Source organism: Lynx rufus, unplaced genomic scaffold (assembly GCF_022079265.1).
Source record: "Lynx rufus isolate CCGP_SWC_20201006 ecotype Redwood Valley unplaced genomic scaffold, mLynRuf1.p SCAF_20, whole genome shotgun sequence".
Taxonomy (NCBI): domain Eukaryota; kingdom Metazoa; phylum Chordata; class Mammalia; order Carnivora; family Felidae; genus Lynx; species Lynx rufus.
In genome coordinates, this window is record NW_025814835.1 from 28,604,093 (window position 1) to 28,624,864 (window position 20,772).

Sequence of the window (20,772 nt, forward strand, 5' to 3'; positions counted from 1 at the left end):
CAGGCTTGAATGGACGCACCTACCTGTCCTGAGCAAGTAACAGGGCCGTCAGGGTAGAGACCACTGTTCCCACACAGCCATTGAGAGCCCACCAGGGATTCTGGACGAGGAGCCCCACCAGAATCAGGATTCCGCTGATGGGGTTGCTGACGAACACCACTTGGGATATGCCCCGAAGAACCCAATCTACGAACTGGAGCACCTGTGGTTTGTCTGGAAGAGATGAGATATGCAGAGCTAAGGAATTGACAAGGCAAGATTCTCCTTTCCATGCCTAGTGCCCACCCTGAGTAAAATCAACACCCCTTCTGAGAAAGGTGAACTAAGTTTTGATATTCCTGGAAGTTATTTCCCTCTGAGTCATTTCCCTTTTAGTGGCACTCAGATCCCTGAAACCCTTCTGTTTCTTCATGCTCCGCCCACACTGCCCCTATTAGAATCTCCACTGCAGAAAGCACAGAATGCACTTATTTACCATGCTCAGTGGTACAGACTCTTAAGTCAAAGAAATGCATTACCAATAATAAAACTTCAGTCTTTAAGTGCTGAAATTATGGGATGGAACTAGGTGCCTTCCTCTATTATGAACAGGGCCCTGATCCTGACCACTATCTCCATAAAAAAACAAAACATTGGAAGGGGCTTGCAGGTTAGAAGATAAAAAGTTAGGGGTGTCTGGCTTGCTCAGTCGGTAGAGCATGTGACTCTTGATCTTGGGGTTGTAAGTTTGAGCCCATGCTGGGTATAGAGATTAGTTAAAAATAAAATCTTAAAAAAAAAATGAACAGTTAAAAACTGGAGAGGAGAGGAATAGTTAAAAGTCAAGGGAATATAACTAAAGATATGACTACAAGAACCCCACGCTACCTATCCCATCAACCCAAGGGATGGAAGCATAAATACCTTTAAGCCAGCTGGCAAATTCTTTCATATCACCGGTGACGTAGCCAAGTGCCTTGGGGAGGCGTCTTCTTCTTGGACTTGGTAAAACCTGATTTTCACCCTGGTCCATTTTAGCCATAGTGGGGCTATTCTCCATGGATAGCTCTTCCTCTGGGTCCTTCAGGAAAGGACAGAACTCATAAACATCCTAAGCCAGAGCACTTGAGACTGGCCAGCATCGGCCTGCTTACAGTAGCCACAGAGGATGAGTTTAAAAGCACTTCATTTAGACCATGACATCCCAGGGGACTAAGAAAGCATCGATTTCCTCCTGAAACACTGTCGTGGTGAGTATTGTCCACATCCAAATCCCATAGTACTTTTTTCATCACTGCCTTTAATGCTACCATGAGAAGGTTCTGGCCTTGAATTTCGTAAGTCCATTTCTAGTTCGACAAATATTCATTGAGCACCTACCTCCTGTTCTCAAGGAGCTCAGTCTAATGGGAAAGACTGAAAAATAGTTAATTTCAACATACTGAGTCAACTAATAATATAGAAAGAGCTAAGACCAAGTACTGAAGCTTCATGCTGTCAGTTAAAGAGCCAAACATCAGGTTACAAAATGGTGCTCACTAATGCAGACCAAACAGCTATTTCCCGAGATAAGAAGGCTTTTTTAAAAAAATAAGTTTAAAATTTTAATTCCAGTATGGTTAACATACAGTGTTATATTAGTTCCAGGCGTACAATACTGATTCAACAATTTTATACATTACTCAGTACTCATCATGGTAAGTGTACTCTTAATCTCCTTCACCTATTTCCTCCATCCCCCCACCCACCTCCCCTCTGGTAACCATCACTTTGTTCTCTATCGTTATGACTCTACTTTTGGTTTGTCTCTTTTTCTTTCTGTTGTTCGTTTATTCTGTTTCTTATAATCCACATTTGAGGGAAATCATATGGTATTTGTCTTTCTCTGACTGTCTCATTTCACTTAGCATTAACTCCATCCATGTTGTTACAAATGGCAAGATTTCATTCTTTTTTATGGCTGAATAATATTCCATTGTATATCACATCACATCTTTTTTATGGTCAAATAATATTTCATTTTATATTATATAAAATATATACAATAATGGAATATTATTCAGCCACAAAAAAGATCATCATATATATAAAAAGTATATATGAATATTACTATCATTGATGGACCATATATTCCATTATATTGACACCGGGCTGTTTCCATAATTTGGCTATTGTAAGTAATACTACAATAAATATAGGGGTACATGTATCCTTTCAAGTTCGTGTTTTTTTATTCTTTGGGTAAATCCCAAGTAGTGCAATTACTGGATCATAGAGTAGTTCTGTTTTTAATTTTTTGAGGAACATCCCTACTATCTTCCACAGTCACTGCACCAGTTTGCATTTTCAGCAACAGTGCGTGAGGGTTCCTCTTCGTCCACGTCTTCACCAATAATTACTGCTGCTTCTGTTTTTGATCGTAGTTATTCTAATGGGTGTGAGGTGGTATCTTATGTGGTTTTGATTTGCATTTCCCTGATGATTAGTGGTGTTGAACATCTTTTCACGTGTCTGCTGGCCATCAGTATGTGTTCTTTGGAGAAATGTCTGTTCATGTCTTCTGCCCATTTTTAATTGGATTATTTGTTTTTTGGGGTTTGAGTTCTATTAGTTCTTTATATATTTTAGATACTACCCTTTTATCAGCTATGTCATGTGCAAATATCGTCTCCCATTCATCAGGCTGCCTTTTAGTTTTGTTGGTTGTTCCCTTTGCTGTGCAGAAGCTTTTTATTTTGATGCAGTCCCAATAGTTTATTTAGGCTTTTATTTCCCTTGCTTCAGGAGACATTAGAAATGTCCATGTCAGAGAAATTACTGCCTGTGCTCTATTCTAGGATTTTTATGGTTTCAGGTCTCATGTTTAGGTCTTTAATCCATTTTGACTTTATTTTTCTGTATTGTGTAAGCAAGCGGTCCAGTTTCATTCTTTGGCATGTAGTTGTCCAGGTTTCCCAGCAACATTTATTGAAGAGACTTTTTCCCATGGCAAATTCTTGGCTCTTTTGTTGATGATTAATTGACCATATAACTGCGGGTTTGTTTCTAGGCTTTCTATTGTGTTCTATTGGTTTATGTGTCTGTTTTTGTGCCAGTACCATACCGTTTTGATTACTACAGCTTTGTAGTCATCTGGAACTGTGGTACCTCCAGCTTTGTTTTTCTTTTTCAAGATTCTTTTGGCTCTTTGGGGTCTCGTGTGGTTCCATACAAATTTTAGTATTATTTGTCATAGTTCTGTGAAGAATGCTGTTGGTATTTTGATACTGATTGCATTAAATCTATAGACTGCTTGGGTAGTATGGGCATTTTAACAATATTTGTTCTTCCAAACTATGAATTTGGAATATCTTGCCATTTGTTTGTGTCATCTTCAATTTCTTTCATCAGTGTTTTATAGTTTTCAGGGTACAAGTCTTTCACCTCCTTGGTTAGGCTTATTTCTAGGTATTTTATTATTTTTGGTGCAGTTGTAAATGGGATTGCTTTCTTAATTTTTCTTTCTCTTGTTTCATTATTGGTGTATAGAAATGCAGCAGATTTCTATACATTGATTTTGTATTCTGGGATCTTACTGAATTCAATTATCAGTTCTAGTAGTTTGGTAGAGTCTTTAAGGTTTTCTATTTATAGCATCATGTCATCTGCAAATAGTGACAGTTTTACTTCTTCCTTACCAGTTTGGATGCCTTTTATTTCTTTCTTTTTTTTTTTAATTTTTTTTTTTTCAACGTTTATTTATTTTTGGGACAGAGAGAGACAGAGCATGAACGGGGGAGGGGCAGAGAGAGAGGGAGACACAGAATCGGAAACAGGCTCCAGGCTCTGAGCCATCAGCCCAGAGCCTGACGCGGGGCTCGAACTCACGGACCGCGAGATCGTGACCTGGCTGAAGTCGGACGCTTAACCGACTGCGCCACCCAGGCGCCCCAGATGCCTTTTATTTCTTTTTGTAGTCTGATTCCTGTGGCTAGGACTTCCAGTACTATGTTGAATGAAAGTGGTGAGAGTGGGGGTGCCTAGGTGGCCCAGTCGGTTAAGCATCTGACTCGATTTTAGCTCAGGTCATGATCTCATGCTTGTTTGAGACCCTCATTGGGCTCCATACTGACAGTGCAGAGCCTGCTTGGCATTCTCTCTCTCTCTGTCCCTTCTTTACTCCTCCCCTGCTTACACTCTGTCTTTAAATAAATAAACTTTAAAAAAAAAGTGGTGAGGGGCTCCTGGGTGGCTCAGTCGGTTGGGTGTCCGACTTCGGCTCAGGTCATGATCTTACGGTTTGTGAGTTCGAGCCCCACGTTGGGCTCTGAGCTGTCAAGAGCCTGGAGCCTGCTTCAGATTCTGTGTCCCCCTCTCTCTCTCTGTTCCTCCCCCACTCTCGCTCTATCTCTTAAAAATAAATAAACATTAAAAAAAAAGCTGTGAGAATGGACATCCTTGTCTTATTTCTGATCTTAGGGGGAAATTCTCAAGTTTTCACCATTAAGTATGATGCTAACTGTGTGGTTTTTATATGCGGCCTTTATTCTGTTGAGGTATGTTCTCTCTAAATCTACTTTATTAAGACTTTTCTTTATCATAATTGGATGCTGTCCTTTGTTAAATGCTTTTCCTGCACTTATTGAAAGGATTATATGGTTTTTATCCTTTCTCTTATTGATGTGATATATCATGTTGATTGATTTGCAAATATTGCACTTGCATCCCAGGAATAAATCCCATTTGATCATGGTGAATTATTTTTTTAATGTATTGGTGGATTTGGCTTGCTAATATTTTGTTGAGGGATTTTGCATCCATGTTCATCAGAGATATTGGCCTGTAGTTTGTTTTTTGTAGTTTCTTTATCTGGTTTTGGTATCAGGGTAATACTGGCCTCGTAGAATGAATATGAAAGTTTTCCTTCTTCTATTTTTTGGAATAGCTTGAGAATAATAGGTATTAAACTCTTCTTTAAATGTTTGGTAGAATTAGCCTGTGAAGCCATCTGGTACTGGACTTTTGTTCGTTGGGAGTTTTTGATTACTGATTCAGTTTTATTGTTGATAATCAGTTTATTCAAATTTTCTATCTCTTCCTGAATCAGTTTTTGGAGGTTATATGTTTCTAGGAGTTTATCTATTTCTTCTAGGTTGTCCAGTTTGTTGGCATATAATTTTTCATAATATTCTCTTACCATCCTTTGTATTTCCACAATGTCACTTGTTATTTCTCCTCTTTCGTGATATTGTTTATTTTAATTATCTCTTTCCCTCTCTCTCTCTCTCTGTCTCTTTCTCTCTCTCTCTTTCTTGACGAGTCTGACTAAAGGTTTATCAATTTTGTTGATCCTTTCAAAGAAGCAGCTCCTGGTTTCATCAGTCTGTTCTATTGTTTTTAAAATTTCTATATAATTTATTTTTGCACTAATCTTTATTATTTCCTTCCTTCTTCTGATTTGGGTTTCTTGTTATTTTTCTAGCTTCTTTAGGTGTAATGTTAGGCTCCTTATTTGAGATATTTCTTGCTTCTTGATTTAGGCCTGTGTTGCTATACGACGTCCCTCTTAGAACCACGTTTGCATCCCAAAGGTTTTGGATCATTGTGTTTCCATCTTGTTCCTTTCTTTTGTGTGTGTGTTTTCATTTTCATTTGTCTCCATGAATTTTTTGATTTATTCTTTGACTTCTTGGTTGACCCATTTGTTGTTGGATAACACGTTATCCAACCTCCATGTATTTTGTTCCTTCCAGATTTTTTTCTTGTGGTTGATCTGTAGTTTCATAGTGTTGCGGTCAGAAAAAAGGCATGGTATGACTTCAGTCTTCTTGAATTTATTGAGACTTGTGGCCTAACATGTGATCTATTCTGGAGAATGTTCCATGTGCACTTGAAGAGAATGTGTATTCTGCTGTTTTAGGATGGAATGTTCTCACTGTATCTCTTCAATCCATACGGTCTAATGTGTCATTCAAAGACACTGTTTCCTTATTGATTTATTATTTGGATGATCTGTCCATTGATGTTAAGTGGGATGTTAAAGTCCCTTACTATTATTGTATTACTACTGATTATTTTCCTTATGTTTGCTATTAACTTTTTCAAGTATTTGGGTGCTTTCATGTTGGATGCATAAATATTTACACTTGTTTTATCTTGCTGGATTGTTCCCCTTATTATTATGTAGTTTATGTCTTTGTTTCTTGTTACCATCTTTGTTTTAAAGTCTACTTTGTCTGATTTGAGTATTGCTATCCTGGCTTTCTTTTTGCATTCATTTGCATGATAAATCCTTCTCCATCCCTTTATTTTCAGCCTGTATGTGTCTTTAGGTCTGAAATGAATCTCTTGCAGGCAGCATCTAGATGGGTCTTTTTTTTTTTTTAATCCATTCTGCCACCCTATGTCTTTTGATTGGAGCAGTCAGTCCATTTACATTCAAGATAATTATTAATGGGTATGTATTTATTGCCATTTTGTTACTTTTTTATGGTTGTTTTTGTGGTTTTTCTCTTTCCCTTTTTTCTCTTGCTCTCTTCTCTCATGATTAGTTGGTTTTCTTTAGTTTTATACTTGAATTCCTTTCTCTTTAATTTTTGCATATCTATTACTGGTTTTTGATTTGTGATTATCATTCAGTTTGTATATAACATTTTCTGCATTTGGCAATCTATATTAAGTTGATGGTCGCTTAAGTTTGAACCTCTTCTTTATTCCACTTGCCCTTATATTTAGGTATATGGTGTCATACTTTACATCCTTTTATTTTGTGAGTACTTTGACTGATTTTTGCAGATACACTTTTTTTTCACTGCTTTTGTGTTTCCTACTTTCCTTACTCTTACTTGTGGTCTTTGCTTTTTACTCAAAAAGTCTCCTATCTTAACATTTCTTCTAGGGCTGGTTTAGTGCTCGTGAATTTCTTTAGCTTCTGTTTGTCTGGGAAGCTCTTTATCTCTCCTATTCTGAATGATAGCCTTGCTGGATAGAGTATTCTTGGCTGCAGATTTTTTTCCTTTCAGCATTTTGAATATATCATGCCATTCCCTTCAGGCCAGCAAAGTTTCTGCTGAAAAAATCAGCTGATGGCCTTATGGGACTTCCCTTGTATGCGTTTTCTTTTCTCTTGGTGCTTTTAAAATTCTATCACTACTTTTTGCCATTTTAATTACTATGTGTCTTGGTGGGAACCTCCTTGGGTTGATTTTGTTGGAGGCTCTCTGTGCCTCCTGAATCTGGATTTCTGTTTCCTTCTCCAGATCTGGGAATTTTTCAGCTATTATTTCTTCAAATAAATTTTCTGCCCCCCCTTACTTTCTCTTCTTCTGAATCCCTATAATGCAAATGTTATTACCCTTGATGGTGTCGCTGAGTTCCTTAAGTCTATTCTCATTTTGTATAATTTTTTCCCCTCTTACTTGCTTAGCTTGATTGCTCTCCTTTCCTCTGTCCTCTAGGTCACTGATTTGTTCCGCTTCCTCTAGTCTGCTATTTATTCCATCTGGTGTATTTTTAATTTCATTTATTGTGTTCTTCATCCCTGTTTGGTTCTTTTTTTATCATCACTAAGTGTCTCACTGTTGTCCCTCACTCTTTCCTCCAGTCCAGTGAGTATCTTTATGATCATTTCTTTAAATTCTTTATCGGACATATTACTTATCTCCATGTAGCTTAGATCTCTTGCTGTGATTTTGTCCTGTTCTTTCATTTGGGACATATTCCTCTGTCTCCTCATTTTGTCTGTCTTGGCATCTGTTTCTCTGTGTTAGGAAAGTCAGATATGTCTCCTGCACTGGAGAGTAATGGCCTTATGAAGAGGTCCTGTAGTGCCCTGCAGTGCAGCGTCCCCTGTTCACCAGGACCTGGTGCTCCAGGGGTGTCTTCTAAGTGTGCTGTGTGCATCCAGCTTTTGTGACTGAGCTGATTTCTCCTTCAGTCCGGTCATCTGCAGCGACTTTCTTTGCCTGTTGTGGGCAGGGTTTGGTCCGTGTGGTGTTAGTGGGCCAGTCTGAGGACGCCTGGGGTTTGAGTTGAGTCAGACCAGGCATTTGCCAGAGATGCGGTAGCACCCATCTGCAGGGTGCTCTCCCCGTGCTGTCCACTGAGAGGCTTTTGTTGGTGGGCAGGGCCTGCAGTCAGACAGATGTCTTCCCCCAGCCCACTGCTGGGGCTGTAGTCTCACTGGTGTGTGTGGTTATCTTTCCCTTTCCCCGGGGCAGGAGTCACTTTGGAGTGGTGGTCAGGAGGGAGTCCACCACCTGTCCTATTGGGCCTGCTTGTACTCTGCCAGGCCTGTGGCACTGCCCTGAATGGGCTCCAGCCAAAAGGGGCCCTGCATCGTTGGGGCTGAGGCAGGTGTGTCTGCAGGGGGTGGATCAGCGGGGGAGTTGCTTTAGCAAGTTAGGTAGCTACTGCAAGTGCCTCTCTGGTTCCTGCAGGTGGTGGTGTCTTTATGCTGGGGGGCATGGGCGGGAAGTGGCACCTGCCAGCTCCTTCGTGCCTGGAGGGTCTCCCAGTGATCTCTGTCCCTCCAGGACGTGCTCTGAGACGAGTAGATAACTCTTTCTCCTGCATGTTACAGGCGTTTTTCAAACTGCTGAGTCTCTGCTGCGCCTCTACAGGGCTGTTGTGCAGTCTCTTTAAGCACAGGGCCTCAGTTTCCTCTCTCCTGCTCTGCTCTCCTAGTGCCAAGTCTGCTGATTTTAAAAGTTTCAGATTTTAAGTCCTGCTCATTGTGAGAACTCATGAAATTCAGTCCCTCTGGTTTTCAAAGCCAAATGTTATGGGGATTTGTCTTCCCTGTGTGGGCTCCCTGGTCCAGGGGTCTGTTTCTGTCCTCTCTCTGTGCCCTGGACTCCCTCATGACCATGGACCAACCTGCAGGTCCGTTTAGCTCCTGACCGTGTCTTTGCCCTTTCTACCCTCTTCCATGTGGCTTCTTCTTTACATTTAGCTGTGGTGTTTTTTCTGCCAGTCTTCGGGTGGTTTCTGGGTTATTTACATTGAAGTGAGTGTTAGCTAGATGTATCCATGGGACAGGGTGGGCTTAGGGTCTTCCTACTCCACCACCTTTCCTAGAAGTCCCAAGCAGCCTTGTAAAATTAAGTTTTTATTTTACACACACAAAAAAATGGAAAATTGCTGGAGATTTTAAGGTTTGAAAGGGCAGAATTGTTTACAAAACAGTCTGTCTGCGTTGACACAGCCTAAGTAAAGCCCCTCATAGACACTCTCCAACTCAAAGATTGCTTGAATATGTCCCCACATCGGGCAACTGCCTCAGACATTCTTTGTTTTGGGGATTTGTTATTTAAATGTTGAAAAACAGACAAGGATAATATTCCACAAAGTATAGACACTGGAAAAGGTAAAAGTGAACCAAGCTATTGAAAACCAAAGAGTTGTAATCTAGGAATTGTAAAACATAAGAACGTACGAGGCATGATTATAGTCAGCGTGCCTCGGGAAAATGCTAATATGACCGTGGCTTGTGTTCACTACGAGGCTCTTCCCTTCTCATGATAACTATATGATAGGAAAGCACCAGCATCACCAGAATGGTACCCACCAGACAACAATGATGTTTTCATCGTGCCAATGGTAGAAACAAATGAAGAACACCAATGAGGTAATCCCAGAGATAGGCAAAGAGAGAAAGACAATGGCAAGACCACCGTGAGCATGCAAGAAATGCCAAGAGCACAGCCAGGCGAGCAGGGAGTAGGAAAACATCAAAACTCTCAGATCCCAGAAGGCACGAGTGGAATGTTGAAGCCACAGGCATATAAGACATGTAATACCCCAAATCTATGCAGATAAACCAGCTCATCTTCTCCCTGTGGCCAGGCTGTGCATAAGGGGTTCTCATGGGTATTTTTGACCCCATCACTGTTGCATTTACCATAGCCAACAAACACCTATTAAAAGATAATAAAGTTACGCCTTTTCAAAATTTTTATTTTTTGCAATCCTGTCTCGTTTCGGCTTCTGTTAATTCCAGTACAGAAATCAATGTGGGTCACTGATTTTTTTATTGAGTAACCATTACACTTCAATTCCATTCTTTCACTGCCCAACTAACTGCTCCACTTTTAAACAATGGCCAGCCATTAATCATTACGCAAAACAGAAGCTATTTATGCAACAAATTCTAGAGCAAGCTCATTTCGTCTTGGCAAAATAGTGTTAGACACCAGCATTTGTGAGATTTCCAATGAACCTTGGCATTAAGAAATTCTTAAATTGAAAATTGCTGTAGGAGGTCAGGAATCAAAACTTTGCCTATATGGAGCTCAGCTGGCCCCAGAGTTAAACATGGAAAACTATTCAAATTCTAAGCAATTGTGAAAAATTATCTTTTATTTTATAATCTAAGTGATAGCTATCATTTATTTTCATATGTCTTCCTCTTTAAATCTTATAACTGACAGTATTCTCAGTAAGTAAATTCCTCAGCTCTAGCGACCCACGTGCAAAACTAGACCGATCTGTGAGAGACATCAGGATTCGTTCCAGGCAACGTCAAGGACCTCAGACACAATTGCTTCAAGTTTCTGTAATTGAGGAAGTCAGTTTCTACAGAGGCAGCACTGAATGAAAACATTACAAGTTTTCCATCAACTACAGGAACAATTAAACGTATAGGTTATTCCAGAGTGAACAAATTCATGTTCTTGAAATTTCTGGCATCTATTTATTTATTTAAAAAACACCACCACCTCAGAGATTTTGGAGATAACAGATGCCAGACTCGATATTCTAACTGGCCAGACGTGATTGAGAACCTGCATGGCCTGAGCTCCCTGCGGAGCCACCCAACGTTAAAGCCTGGGTTATTTTTTGTCTAAATCCACAGCCATAGAAGGCTTATTGTGATTTATGTCTCCAGTACCCACACGTTGGGATGAGTTGTTGGGGTACCATGCCCTGGAGACAGGGCTCCTCTCCCGAGTTAAGCAGACAGGTGCTGCTGTGGCACCCCCACCCCACCCCAGGAACCATGCGTTCTAAACTACTAAACACTTCCAGAACCCCTTGAATCCTGACAACTTGCCCCAGAACTCAGGCACGAGCGCTGGTCACGAGAAACCAGTAACTTCAAGGTTGTAGTTCACCTTAGAATTCTATCACGCTTGACTATTTGCAGGTCTTGGGGGGAACTTTTTTTTTTTTTAATTTTTTTTTTCAACGTTTATTTATTTTTGGAACAGAGAGAGACAGAGCATGAACGGGGGAGGGGCAGAGAGAGAGGGAGACATAGAATCGGAAACAGGCTCCAGGCTCCGAGCCATCAGCCCAGAGCCTGACGCAGGGCTCGAACTCACGCACCGAGAGATCGTGACCTGGCTGAAGTCGGACGCTTAACCGACTGCGCCACTCAGGCGCCCCAGGGGGGAACTTTAATAATTCCAATCGGGAAGAGAATGCAGCAGGGAACCTCTACTGATACTCAGATTTCTTAAATCTAAGTAGGTCATGAAATTTAACTAAAAAGACAAGAAAATGAAGAAGCTCTAATTAAGTAGAAGCAGGGTAAGATTAAACCCCAGACTACTTTGTTTCCTCACTTTTCCACTGTTACCAAAACTCATTAGTCAGCATCTAACCCAAGATGAGCACCCTGTGACTTCTCGGCCATGACTCTTGTGTATGCCACTGAGCTCAAGCCACACCACTCAGCAGAGCATGAGGACCCCACTGCCCAGGCTGTGTTCAGAAAAGACACACCAGAGCGTGGAGGGCAGGCCCCCACGTTCCTGGAGACGGAGGCTGCAAAGAGGGATCATACCTGTTCCGGCGGCCCACGCGCCTGGGCCAAGCTGTGCCAGGAGGAGCCTCCGCGCGCAGCCTCACCAACCTTAACTCCAAAAGAGTCTTTCCAAAGAGGACCACAAGGGGCATCACCAGAGCCGCCAACCAAAGATTGTCCATTCATCCTTCCTTTCTCTCCATACTTGACAGAGGGCAAAAAAGACGTGAATCAGAAGGCTGAGCATGTGAAATGCAGGGTGGTGGGAGGCAGGAGGTGCCCGGTGGGTTTCTGGGGAGCAGAGCTGTGGCCCCAGATGGAGACTGCCAGCAGAGAAGGCACATTTCTCCATCAACAAGAAGAGACAATGAGCTGACTACAGACATGGAATGTTCATTTTACTTTGTTTAAAATAAAAGGAAAAAATGATGTCAAACCACCCTGCACAGAGACCACTGCACAGACTTTGTCCTGCTGTGTTTCTCTGCTAGCGGGAGGTTGGTAGATCTGAAGCCTGTCTAGAGGGAGGGGTGGGCTTCGGGCTGGGACATGCTTCAGGCAAACTGTTAGGGCTCCCTCTTGGGGACCAATGCCAATGTAACAATTTCCCTCAGCCTTGTTCTTTACAAACAGAAGAAGGCATGGGGGTGGGCTCTATTTTCTGTAGTAAGATATGAGCCACACTTTTAATGCACAGCAAGAGCCCCGTCTCAGAGACTGCTAAGTGGCATTTTTTTTTCTTGTGTCAAAATAAGAATTGTTAAATACTGGATATCATCTTGTTTTTTTTTTTTTAATTTTTTTTCCAACGTTTATTTATTTTTGGGACAGAGAGAGACAGAGCATGAACGGGGGAGGGTCAGAGAGAGAGGGAGACACAGAATCGGAAACAGGCTCCAGGCTCCGAGCCATCAGCCCAGAGCCCGACTCGGGGCTCGAACTCACAGACCGCGAGATCGTGACCTGGCTGAAGTCGGACGCTCAACCGACTGCGCCACCCAGGCGCCCCTGGATATCATCTTGTTAATAACAAACAATCCTTAGTTGAATTCAACAAGCGTGGCAACTCTTCCTAAGTTTTATTTATGTATTTATTTTTAAAAGTTTATTTTATTTATTTTGAGAGAGAGAGCAGGGGAGGGTCAGAGAAAGGGACAGAGAGAGAATCCTAAGCAGGCTCTGCACTGTTAGTGCAGAGCCTGATGCGGGGCTCAAACTCACGAACTATGAGATCATGACCTGGTCTGAAGTTGGACACTTAACCGACTGAGCCACCCAGGTGCCCCTCTAAGTTTTATTTTAAAAAAGAAAAACTTCCATTCCATTCAGGGATATCATTCTTCCTTCAGAAGTTCCAGAAAAGTTGCCTGTGTGTGGTAGTTTTTTTCACCTTTATTTTAATTTTTACTTTCCTCTACCAGCTTGCTTTGAAAAAGCCACAATTGTGAAAAATGTTACTGACATGTCTTAGAAAAAATTGTGTGTGTAGAGGTTTATCCGTGGTTAAACTATCCGGTTAGTTAAGTACCAAACAGAAGTGTCTGTGGGTTGCATTATGCATTTTTTTGTTTGATAAAGAACGACATTATGAAAAACCAATGGTAGGGCTCTCATCTTACCTGTGGTTTAAAAAAAAGGAGAGAAGAAAATAGAAGAGACAAGCAGGGACTGTCACATTCCCTCAGTGTCGGTGTTTACCCCTCTGGCCCCTGTATGGCTCCTGCCTGTCCCCTGCCACCCAAATCACACACATCTAAGAGGACAATATCCTTGAGCTCAACATCAGTATTTTCTTAGAGCCACGAGAGAAAAATGTGAGAGCTGGGTGAGGTCGTAAGGAGCACGTAGTTCGAGCCTTCATTTTATAGAAGAGAAAACTGAGGTTCAGAGTGGGGACCATCAGAGTTTACTCGGCAGAGTCAGCCTCGCGCAATATGGAAGCTGCGGTGGTTTTTTGTCTTCCTGGAGCCAGGCACAGTAATGCCACCCGAGAGTCTATTCAAGTCAACAAATAGTGAGGGAGCCCCTCTTCAAAGAGGAGGTCTGCAGAGTGCTCAGGGATGCAGCACACACAGGCTGCGTTCATGGCCACCTTGAAATAACCCTGGGGTGGGGGTGGGGGCCAACAACAACCAAGGGCCCAGTCACCCCCATTCTCACCCCACGCCCTTGCTGGAAACAGTGACTCTCCTGACAAACAGGCATGACCCTGTACCTCAAAGAGAGCCTCGTTCTTTTCTATCACTGACACATCCTCACAACATCTGAGGAATATTCTGGAAGCTGCACCTGTTGAGCTTTCCAGCGGGAGTCAGAAAGCGCTTGTCATAACCCAAATCACCAGTTAAATGAAGCAGTACTTATTCCAATACAAGACAATATCAGGATTTCAATTCAACCAACACTCCTTATTTTAGTCTATGAAATAAAACTCATTCTGTTGCCAGGGTATATTAGAAATCTGTGCAATTGGAGAGACCCGAAAGTCTTTAATTTTCTATGGCTCAAGTATCACTTTAAAAAAAACAATGCAAAGTTTTGGGTACAGACATAGAAGAAAACATTTAAACATTCATGCTCTATCACAAAGAGAACGAAAGCATTGACATTTATTTGGTACTTACAATAATCCTGATTTTAGGTAGCTTTTGGTCTGAAGTGGTAGGAGGTGCTCGGTGTTCTTTAAAGCTGTTATCAGAAACAAAGAAAATGCTGTCAGGTGTTCTTGTCTCCTGAGGAAAACACTTCTGTCCTCAGAAGGCACCACTCCTAGAAGCCTTGAGGTCTGAATTCCACACCAGAAAATGCAGCAGCGAAGAAGCTGTGAGATCTATGGTTGCAGTGTGGCCGCTGGGCTCTCCGATGGGCCAGCACACTCCCGTCAGCATGACGGCACAGGCAGAGAGGTGCACAGAGCCAGAGTTGGGAAGGGCCGTTCCTAGCACCCCACTTTTTTTTTGAGTCAAAATGATAGGTTTCCAACTTTACTCAGTTATTTCAAGAACACGCTCGAAACTCCTATACAGCATTGGTGAACCCAGAGTCATTCGGCAGGTGCAGTGGACTGCTTGCCCAAACCCCGCTTGCACATGGAACTCAGGTGCTCCTTCTACCCTGCTTTGGAAATCATGAGCAAAGACATTGCTTCCAGGCTCCCAGGAAGAAGCCTGCGGCCTTGGTGAATTGCTTTCTAGACTGCCAGGACTCGGACTTGGCCGCTTCTACTCAGTTGCAACCATCTGAGATGTATTTCTTCATTAAAGAGAAGAAAAGGGCGAAAAGCAACAATTAGGAGTAAGAAGACGAACCGGCAGCAAGGAGCAGTTGGAAATGAATAGAAACGAGGAGGAGGAGGGTACTCACACTCCACGGGCTTCCTGGTGGCAGAAGGCACTGGCTGATAGAGCCCTGCTGGGCTCGACTGAGAGGGAGGTGCTCAGGAGGAGATAGCACTGGGAGGAGGCACCTAACAGTTTTATACTCAAACTGGCTCTGCACCCCCCCACCCCCCGCCCCTGCACTTGGCTTTCTCCTCCCACTTCGAGCCCCAGGGCCAAAGCATTGCGGAGGACCAGTCCCCTGTCCTGTACCTGATGTCTCTCTCTCTCTCCCTCCCTCCCCCCCACCTCTCTGCTGTTTCTCTCCCTCCTCCTCCCTCCCTCTCTTCCTCTCTCTCACTGTCTCTCTGCTGATGTTTCTCTCTCTTCCCTTCCCTCCCTCGCTCCTTCCCTCCCTTCCTCCCTGTCCCTCTCTGTCTCTCTCTGCTGATGTTTCTCTCTGTGTGTGTCTCTCCTCTGTCTCTTGTTTCTCTCTCTGTGTGTGTCTCTCTCTTCCTCTCTCTGCTGATGTTTCTCTCTCTCTCTCTCTCTCTCTCTGTCTCCCCCTCTGGCCTTGATTTGGTGCCATCTCTGTGTGGTGCTCCAAGATCCATGCCCAGGGATAATCCTGCAACTTTGTCTTTTCCCTCTTGCTTTAGCTCCTGCCCTCACCCTGAAATATTTCGGGGAATGTTTGTAACTAAAAAAGATCAACATAGCGTCCCTGAAAACTAGAAACTGAGGGTCAGGTTGCTATACTGTAGGCTCTTGTGCTACGTGACTGCTCCCGGTGGAATTTTCTCTTAGACACCACGCAGCTTCTGCACAGGTGTAGGAATCCAGCAAAGTCCCGAGGGGTGTGGTGTGAGGGTGGGGAGGGCAAGGGGCATGCAATTCATTTTCTGGAAACCGACCTGCCCTTTTCCCCAGTTAGGAGGAACCAAAAATAAAAGTTCCCTGGAATGTTCTTTTTTCCAGGTGTGGATCCCAGGACAAACTCTGCTGCCTTTTAATAGTCAGGATGCAAACATTCCATAGCAGAGGAATCTAAAATTCAAGTGAAAAATCCATTTCTTCCCCCTATCCTTCTTAAACTTCAGTTTTTGGGGCTTTCTCTGTTATGGCAGGAATCTAACTAACTCAGGTGTACTTCATGGAGCACGGAATTAAAAAAAAAACAAAACAAAAACAAAAAACCAGACAACCCCCAGAAAGCCCTGCAGATGTCATGATGTTTCTGTCTTCTGGGCCTCTGGCCTCCTGTTGGAGCTGAAGGGCTTGTCAGAGGTCCTCGAGGCAGCTGCGACTCTCTGGCTCCTCCCACTGGACACCGACGAAACCACAGGTCTCCCTTTGTGGGCAGCCCCCACTCCTACCTGCTGCAGCTCAGGGTGTGTGTGTGTGTGTGTGTGTGTGCCTGTGTGTGTGTGTGCTCATGCCTGTGTGTGTGTGTGTGTGTGAGGTCTAGGAGGAGACCAGAGGTCCAGGTTCATGATTACAGTTCTGAGCTTCAGGGAAATCTGCCTCCAACATTTTGTCGTAGGAAAATAAGGAGAAAATAAGCTCCTGGGTTACCCTGAAAGGGAAAAATGAATGCCAAGAGGACAGTCAGAGGGCCTGGAATGGGAATGAAAGGAATCACACTAGTTTCTAGAAGTTCCTCGTGCAAATGGAACATAAATCCTTCCCTCACAGTAATGATAACGATCGCGGTAAGAGGTAAGAGTGGTGGGAGTGGTTGAGAATCACTCTGTGTGCTGGGCACTGTGCTAATCACTTCATTCTAATTCCCATCAGCCATTTAAACATTGCAAGAGTCTGGGGCGTCTGGGTGGCTCAGCTGGTTGGTTAAGCATCTGACGCGTCCAACTTCAGCTCGGGCCATGATCTCGCAGTATGTGAGTTTGAGCCCCACATTGGGCTCTGCGGACAGCTCAGAGCCTGGAGCCTGCTTCGGATTCTGTTTCCCTCTTTCTCTGCCCCTTCCCTACTTGTACACTCTCTCTCTCTCTCTCAAAAATAAACATTTTAAAAAATTGCAAAAAACCCCATGAGTTAAATGCTATTATCCCCATTTTGCAGATGAGAAAACAGAGGCTCACAGGGTTTAAATAACTCATCCAAAGTCTAACACCAAAGTTTGTACTTTGATGTACTTCAGCACCATCCAATATTTCCAACTGCTGCCCATGCTTTGCTTTTCACTAATTCACTGATTAACTTCGTGAACGTGGCCTTCAACACATCGATCCTAATCCTGAAGCCGCCTCCACACGGCACCCACGCAGCCTTCTGCCTCAGTGGCCTTGGTCAGAATTGAGTCCCAAATCTTCTTGGCAGGACCACCTTCCTCATCCCTCCCCATCCTCTTCCCCACTTCCTGTAAAGTCACACCTAAAGTACCGCTTGCAAAATGCAGCCTTGCTATGTGGTGTGTACAAGAGGCAGTGTGCCCATGTGGGCTTCTGGGTCAGGCGGACCTCAGTTCGAATCCTCGCTTTGTCAGTTCCTAGATGTTTTACCTTAGATACGTGCGCACCCCTTTATGAAACTGAGATTCCTCACTAAAAAGGTCGTGACGAGTTTTGGCAAAGATAATTGGTAAAGCTCTGCGCCTGACCCGTGGAGGTGCTGCCATTCCGACGCCTCCCTGTCTCCATAGAGGTTGGGCTGTCCTTGAGCTTTCCCGAAAAGTCCCTCCTCCCAGCTTGGACACGGGGAAAATCTTCCTGGCTGTCACACCAGAAGGGGCAGAGTTATGAGCGTGGAGACCACTGTGCAGCAACAACTCGGGGATAGGTGGCTGGCTGACGAGGCTCCCCGAGTTTTTGTCCTGCAAGATCCCAAGGCGCAAGTGTCTACTGTCACCCAGGAGCTTTGCAGAGAACCCCCTGAGCAGGAGAGCAGAGGGACGATTGGGCACCCAATGGGTGCAAACCTGGGTTCTTAGGTGCTTTTCAACCCTCGTTGCAGAATTTGATGCCTTTTTCTCAGTTCTTTCTCCAGCATCTCCTGCTATCATTTACAGCATATCTTTGGCTGAGTGTTTAAGCCCAGACATTCCTTTTCTTTTCTCACCTGCCCTGAGTCCCCCTGCCAGTTCCCCCTTGTGTGCGCCCCTCTCCTCCATCGGCTCTCTGAACCCATCTGCCAGCCCTCGGTCTGGCTCTATCACAACCGAATGTATGCAGAGTTTTCCCTCCTCTGAATGTCTCCATAGAATTTCTGCCCCTAGAAAGTTCTCTCTCCCCTCTCCCCACCTGCTCTGCCCAAACCCTCACACCCCACTTTCTTTCTTCCTCTATTTGGATTTCGTAGCAGACTCCTGTCCATGCCACACTCCTGGGAACCAAAAGCAATTTATGTCCCTATTCCTCACTAGACAGGCGACCATACCCCCTGGCCCTGCAACAGCTCTTGCATTGTCCTTTATTTTGTAAAAAATGTATCTTATGCTGCACCATCCCACCTGGACTGGAAGATACAAGGTTGGGACCTAAGAGTCATCTTTGTTCCCAACAGATCTCTCTCCAGAAAGGTTTTGAGAAAGTTCATAAAATATATGTGAGAAGAGGAAGGAACTAGATGAAAAAAATGGTGAAGAAGGAGAACAAAGTTACGGATAATGACATGATTTCAGTGTTTCCTACGTCTTGCATTTGTAGGTGTTTCTAAATACGTGTTGTTTGACCCAGAAATTATCCCAACACCACCTGGTCTGGACTGCTGTTTGCTCTGGGTTTACCTATAGACACTTAAACTTTACAAATGACTTCAGCACAGCACAGCTGGAGTGCCTGCGCTCGGGAAGTGTGGCCGGCCGTGAGTGTCTTTTGCATCCTGAGCAGCAGGTTCTAAATGGCAGAGGGAGCATGGGAGAAACTTATTCTCAAGTCATTTCTTATCCCCCCTGCCCCCCCCCCCCCAGAGAAGCAGGACCAGCAAATCCAGGACACAATGTTCCTCTGCAGTGTGTTCCGAGCCCACAACGTTGTCATTTGGTAAACAGTCAGACAAAAAGCACCAGATGAGAGCCCAAACTCACACTGACCCTGAGCGTCATTTGGGGGGCACCCTTTGTGACAGGCGTTCCCTAGATGTAGAGCCAAGAGGCAAGCTGGCGCATAGTGTCGCGTCTCTCTCACTGCCTGTCCTTGCCAGGGGAGCGTGGGGTTGGATAGAAGCAGGAGGCAGTGAGGCGCCTACATTTTTAGCTCTCAGATGCGGTCATGCAATTATTCTGCTCCATTTAAAAGCTCATTGTTTCTCCTGCACACATTAGAATGGTGAGAGAATCTCCATCCCCGCCATGACTTTTATCAGGTGCCTTCTTTCCATGCAGCACCTTCTTTCCAGATTTTAGCTTAAACTCAGGTCACATTAAGGTCCGTCATGTAGATCTCTTATCTCCACAGACAGTGTCTAAGGATGAGCAGGTTGTGCACTGCACAAATGCACCACGTCTAAAGTGGTACCACTAACATCCTAGACATTTATGTATTCATTGCAACAAAACTGTTGCAGAGGGTACTAAAGTGTCTTGAGGACAGGGTGTCAGGATGCCTTTGCACGAAGGGGCCATGTCAGCTAGCAACGGTCCTGCTGGTGTCTTGTTTCTCCAGGATTGAAAAAAAATCCCAATGAAAGACAATAGGAAAGGGGGTACGATTAGAATCTTTTCAATCTCTTGAGTAGACTGAGGAAGGGATTGAAGTGTTGGGGAAAATGAGGGCTGGGGAGTGGCATGGCCCTGTTTCCCTGACTCTCTCTTGAGACTAATTTAAAGCTCATTCAATTGTTTCCTCACCATTAAAGATATTGTGATATTGGCTCCAAGCTTGGGGAGTCGAGCTTTATTTTATAATTGGGCCCGGAAGAGAAAGTGAGATGACCTGGCACCACCATTGCCCACGGGGCTCTCTGGGTCAAGGGCTACAGGCTCTTGCCAAAGACATCAGCCACCAGAGTCTGAGTGGGACGGGCTGAGGTCACTTCCAGAATCGGGATTACTCACTGGAGAGCATCACAGAGAGACCTGGCAGGAATGTCGCCAAGAATGGTGGATGGTGTGGACGTGTTAGGTGAGGCTGCCCTCTGGAGCTCAGGAGGTGGCAGCTGGCTCGGGCTCCTCACGCTTGTCCCAACTGGAGGAGGCTTGCTGAGTGCTGGCTGCACAGTTCTGTGGTTTTCAGAAATGCACACTATTACCATCCCTTGCCTCCTACCAACTGGCAGCCGAGAGCTAGAGAGGGATGCAGAATCTTCTGGCCCTCACCCGTCTTTCTGTTCTCCTCGCCTCTTCTTTCCCCACTGTTGGCATCTGCCAAGTTGGGGTGGGGGCCAAAGGCAGAGAGTCTGGACCTTGAGAGCAAACTAACCAGCTCCGCTACCTGTCTGCCAACCAGCTCAAAGGCGGACCATACTGCAGTTTCAGTTGAGCTGATTAGTTGAGCTATTATGCTTTAACTGGCCACAGATTCACATCAGAGCCTTAGCAATCCTCAACTCGAAGCCTTAACTCGAACCGTAGCAATTCTTGGCTTAAGAAACGCAGTTGTGCAGGCATACCACGACAGACACGGGGGAGAATTCCCGTGCAAGTCTGACACTGCACCTTGTTCTTAGAGAATGAAATTAATTCCATGTTTCATTCAAAACCAAAATTAAACCCAGTGGAGAAGGCATTATATGTTTTTGGTGCAATATCTCTTGTTAAAACTTAAAAAATATCACCTAAGCATTATAATG

At 44.1% G+C, this 20,772-nt stretch overlaps 1 protein-coding gene across 3 annotated transcripts in view; it reads right to left on the reverse strand.

The window, feature by feature from the left end:
• Window positions 1-20,772, reverse strand: part of SLC14A1 (solute carrier family 14 member 1 (Kidd blood group)) — a 51,323-nt gene that overhangs the window by 16,314 nt on the left and 14,237 nt on the right. The window contains exons 1-5 of one of the 3 annotated variants that reach the window (XM_047086249.1): window positions 15,071-15,148; window positions 14,332-14,395; window positions 11,747-11,911; window positions 904-1,060; window positions 24-213 (exon numbers count right to left, since the gene is read on the reverse strand). In XM_047086249.1, the coding sequence (XP_046942205.1) occupies window positions 24-213; window positions 904-1,060; window positions 11,747-11,893 (494 nt within the window). In that variant the 5' untranslated portion in view covers window positions 11,894-11,911; window positions 14,332-14,395; window positions 15,071-15,148. Of the gene's footprint in view, window positions 1-23; window positions 214-903; window positions 1,061-11,746; window positions 11,912-14,331; window positions 14,396-15,070; window positions 15,149-20,772 lie in introns of those variants that run through there. The other 2 variants (XM_047086250.1, XM_047086251.1) reach the window with 2 other exon arrangements.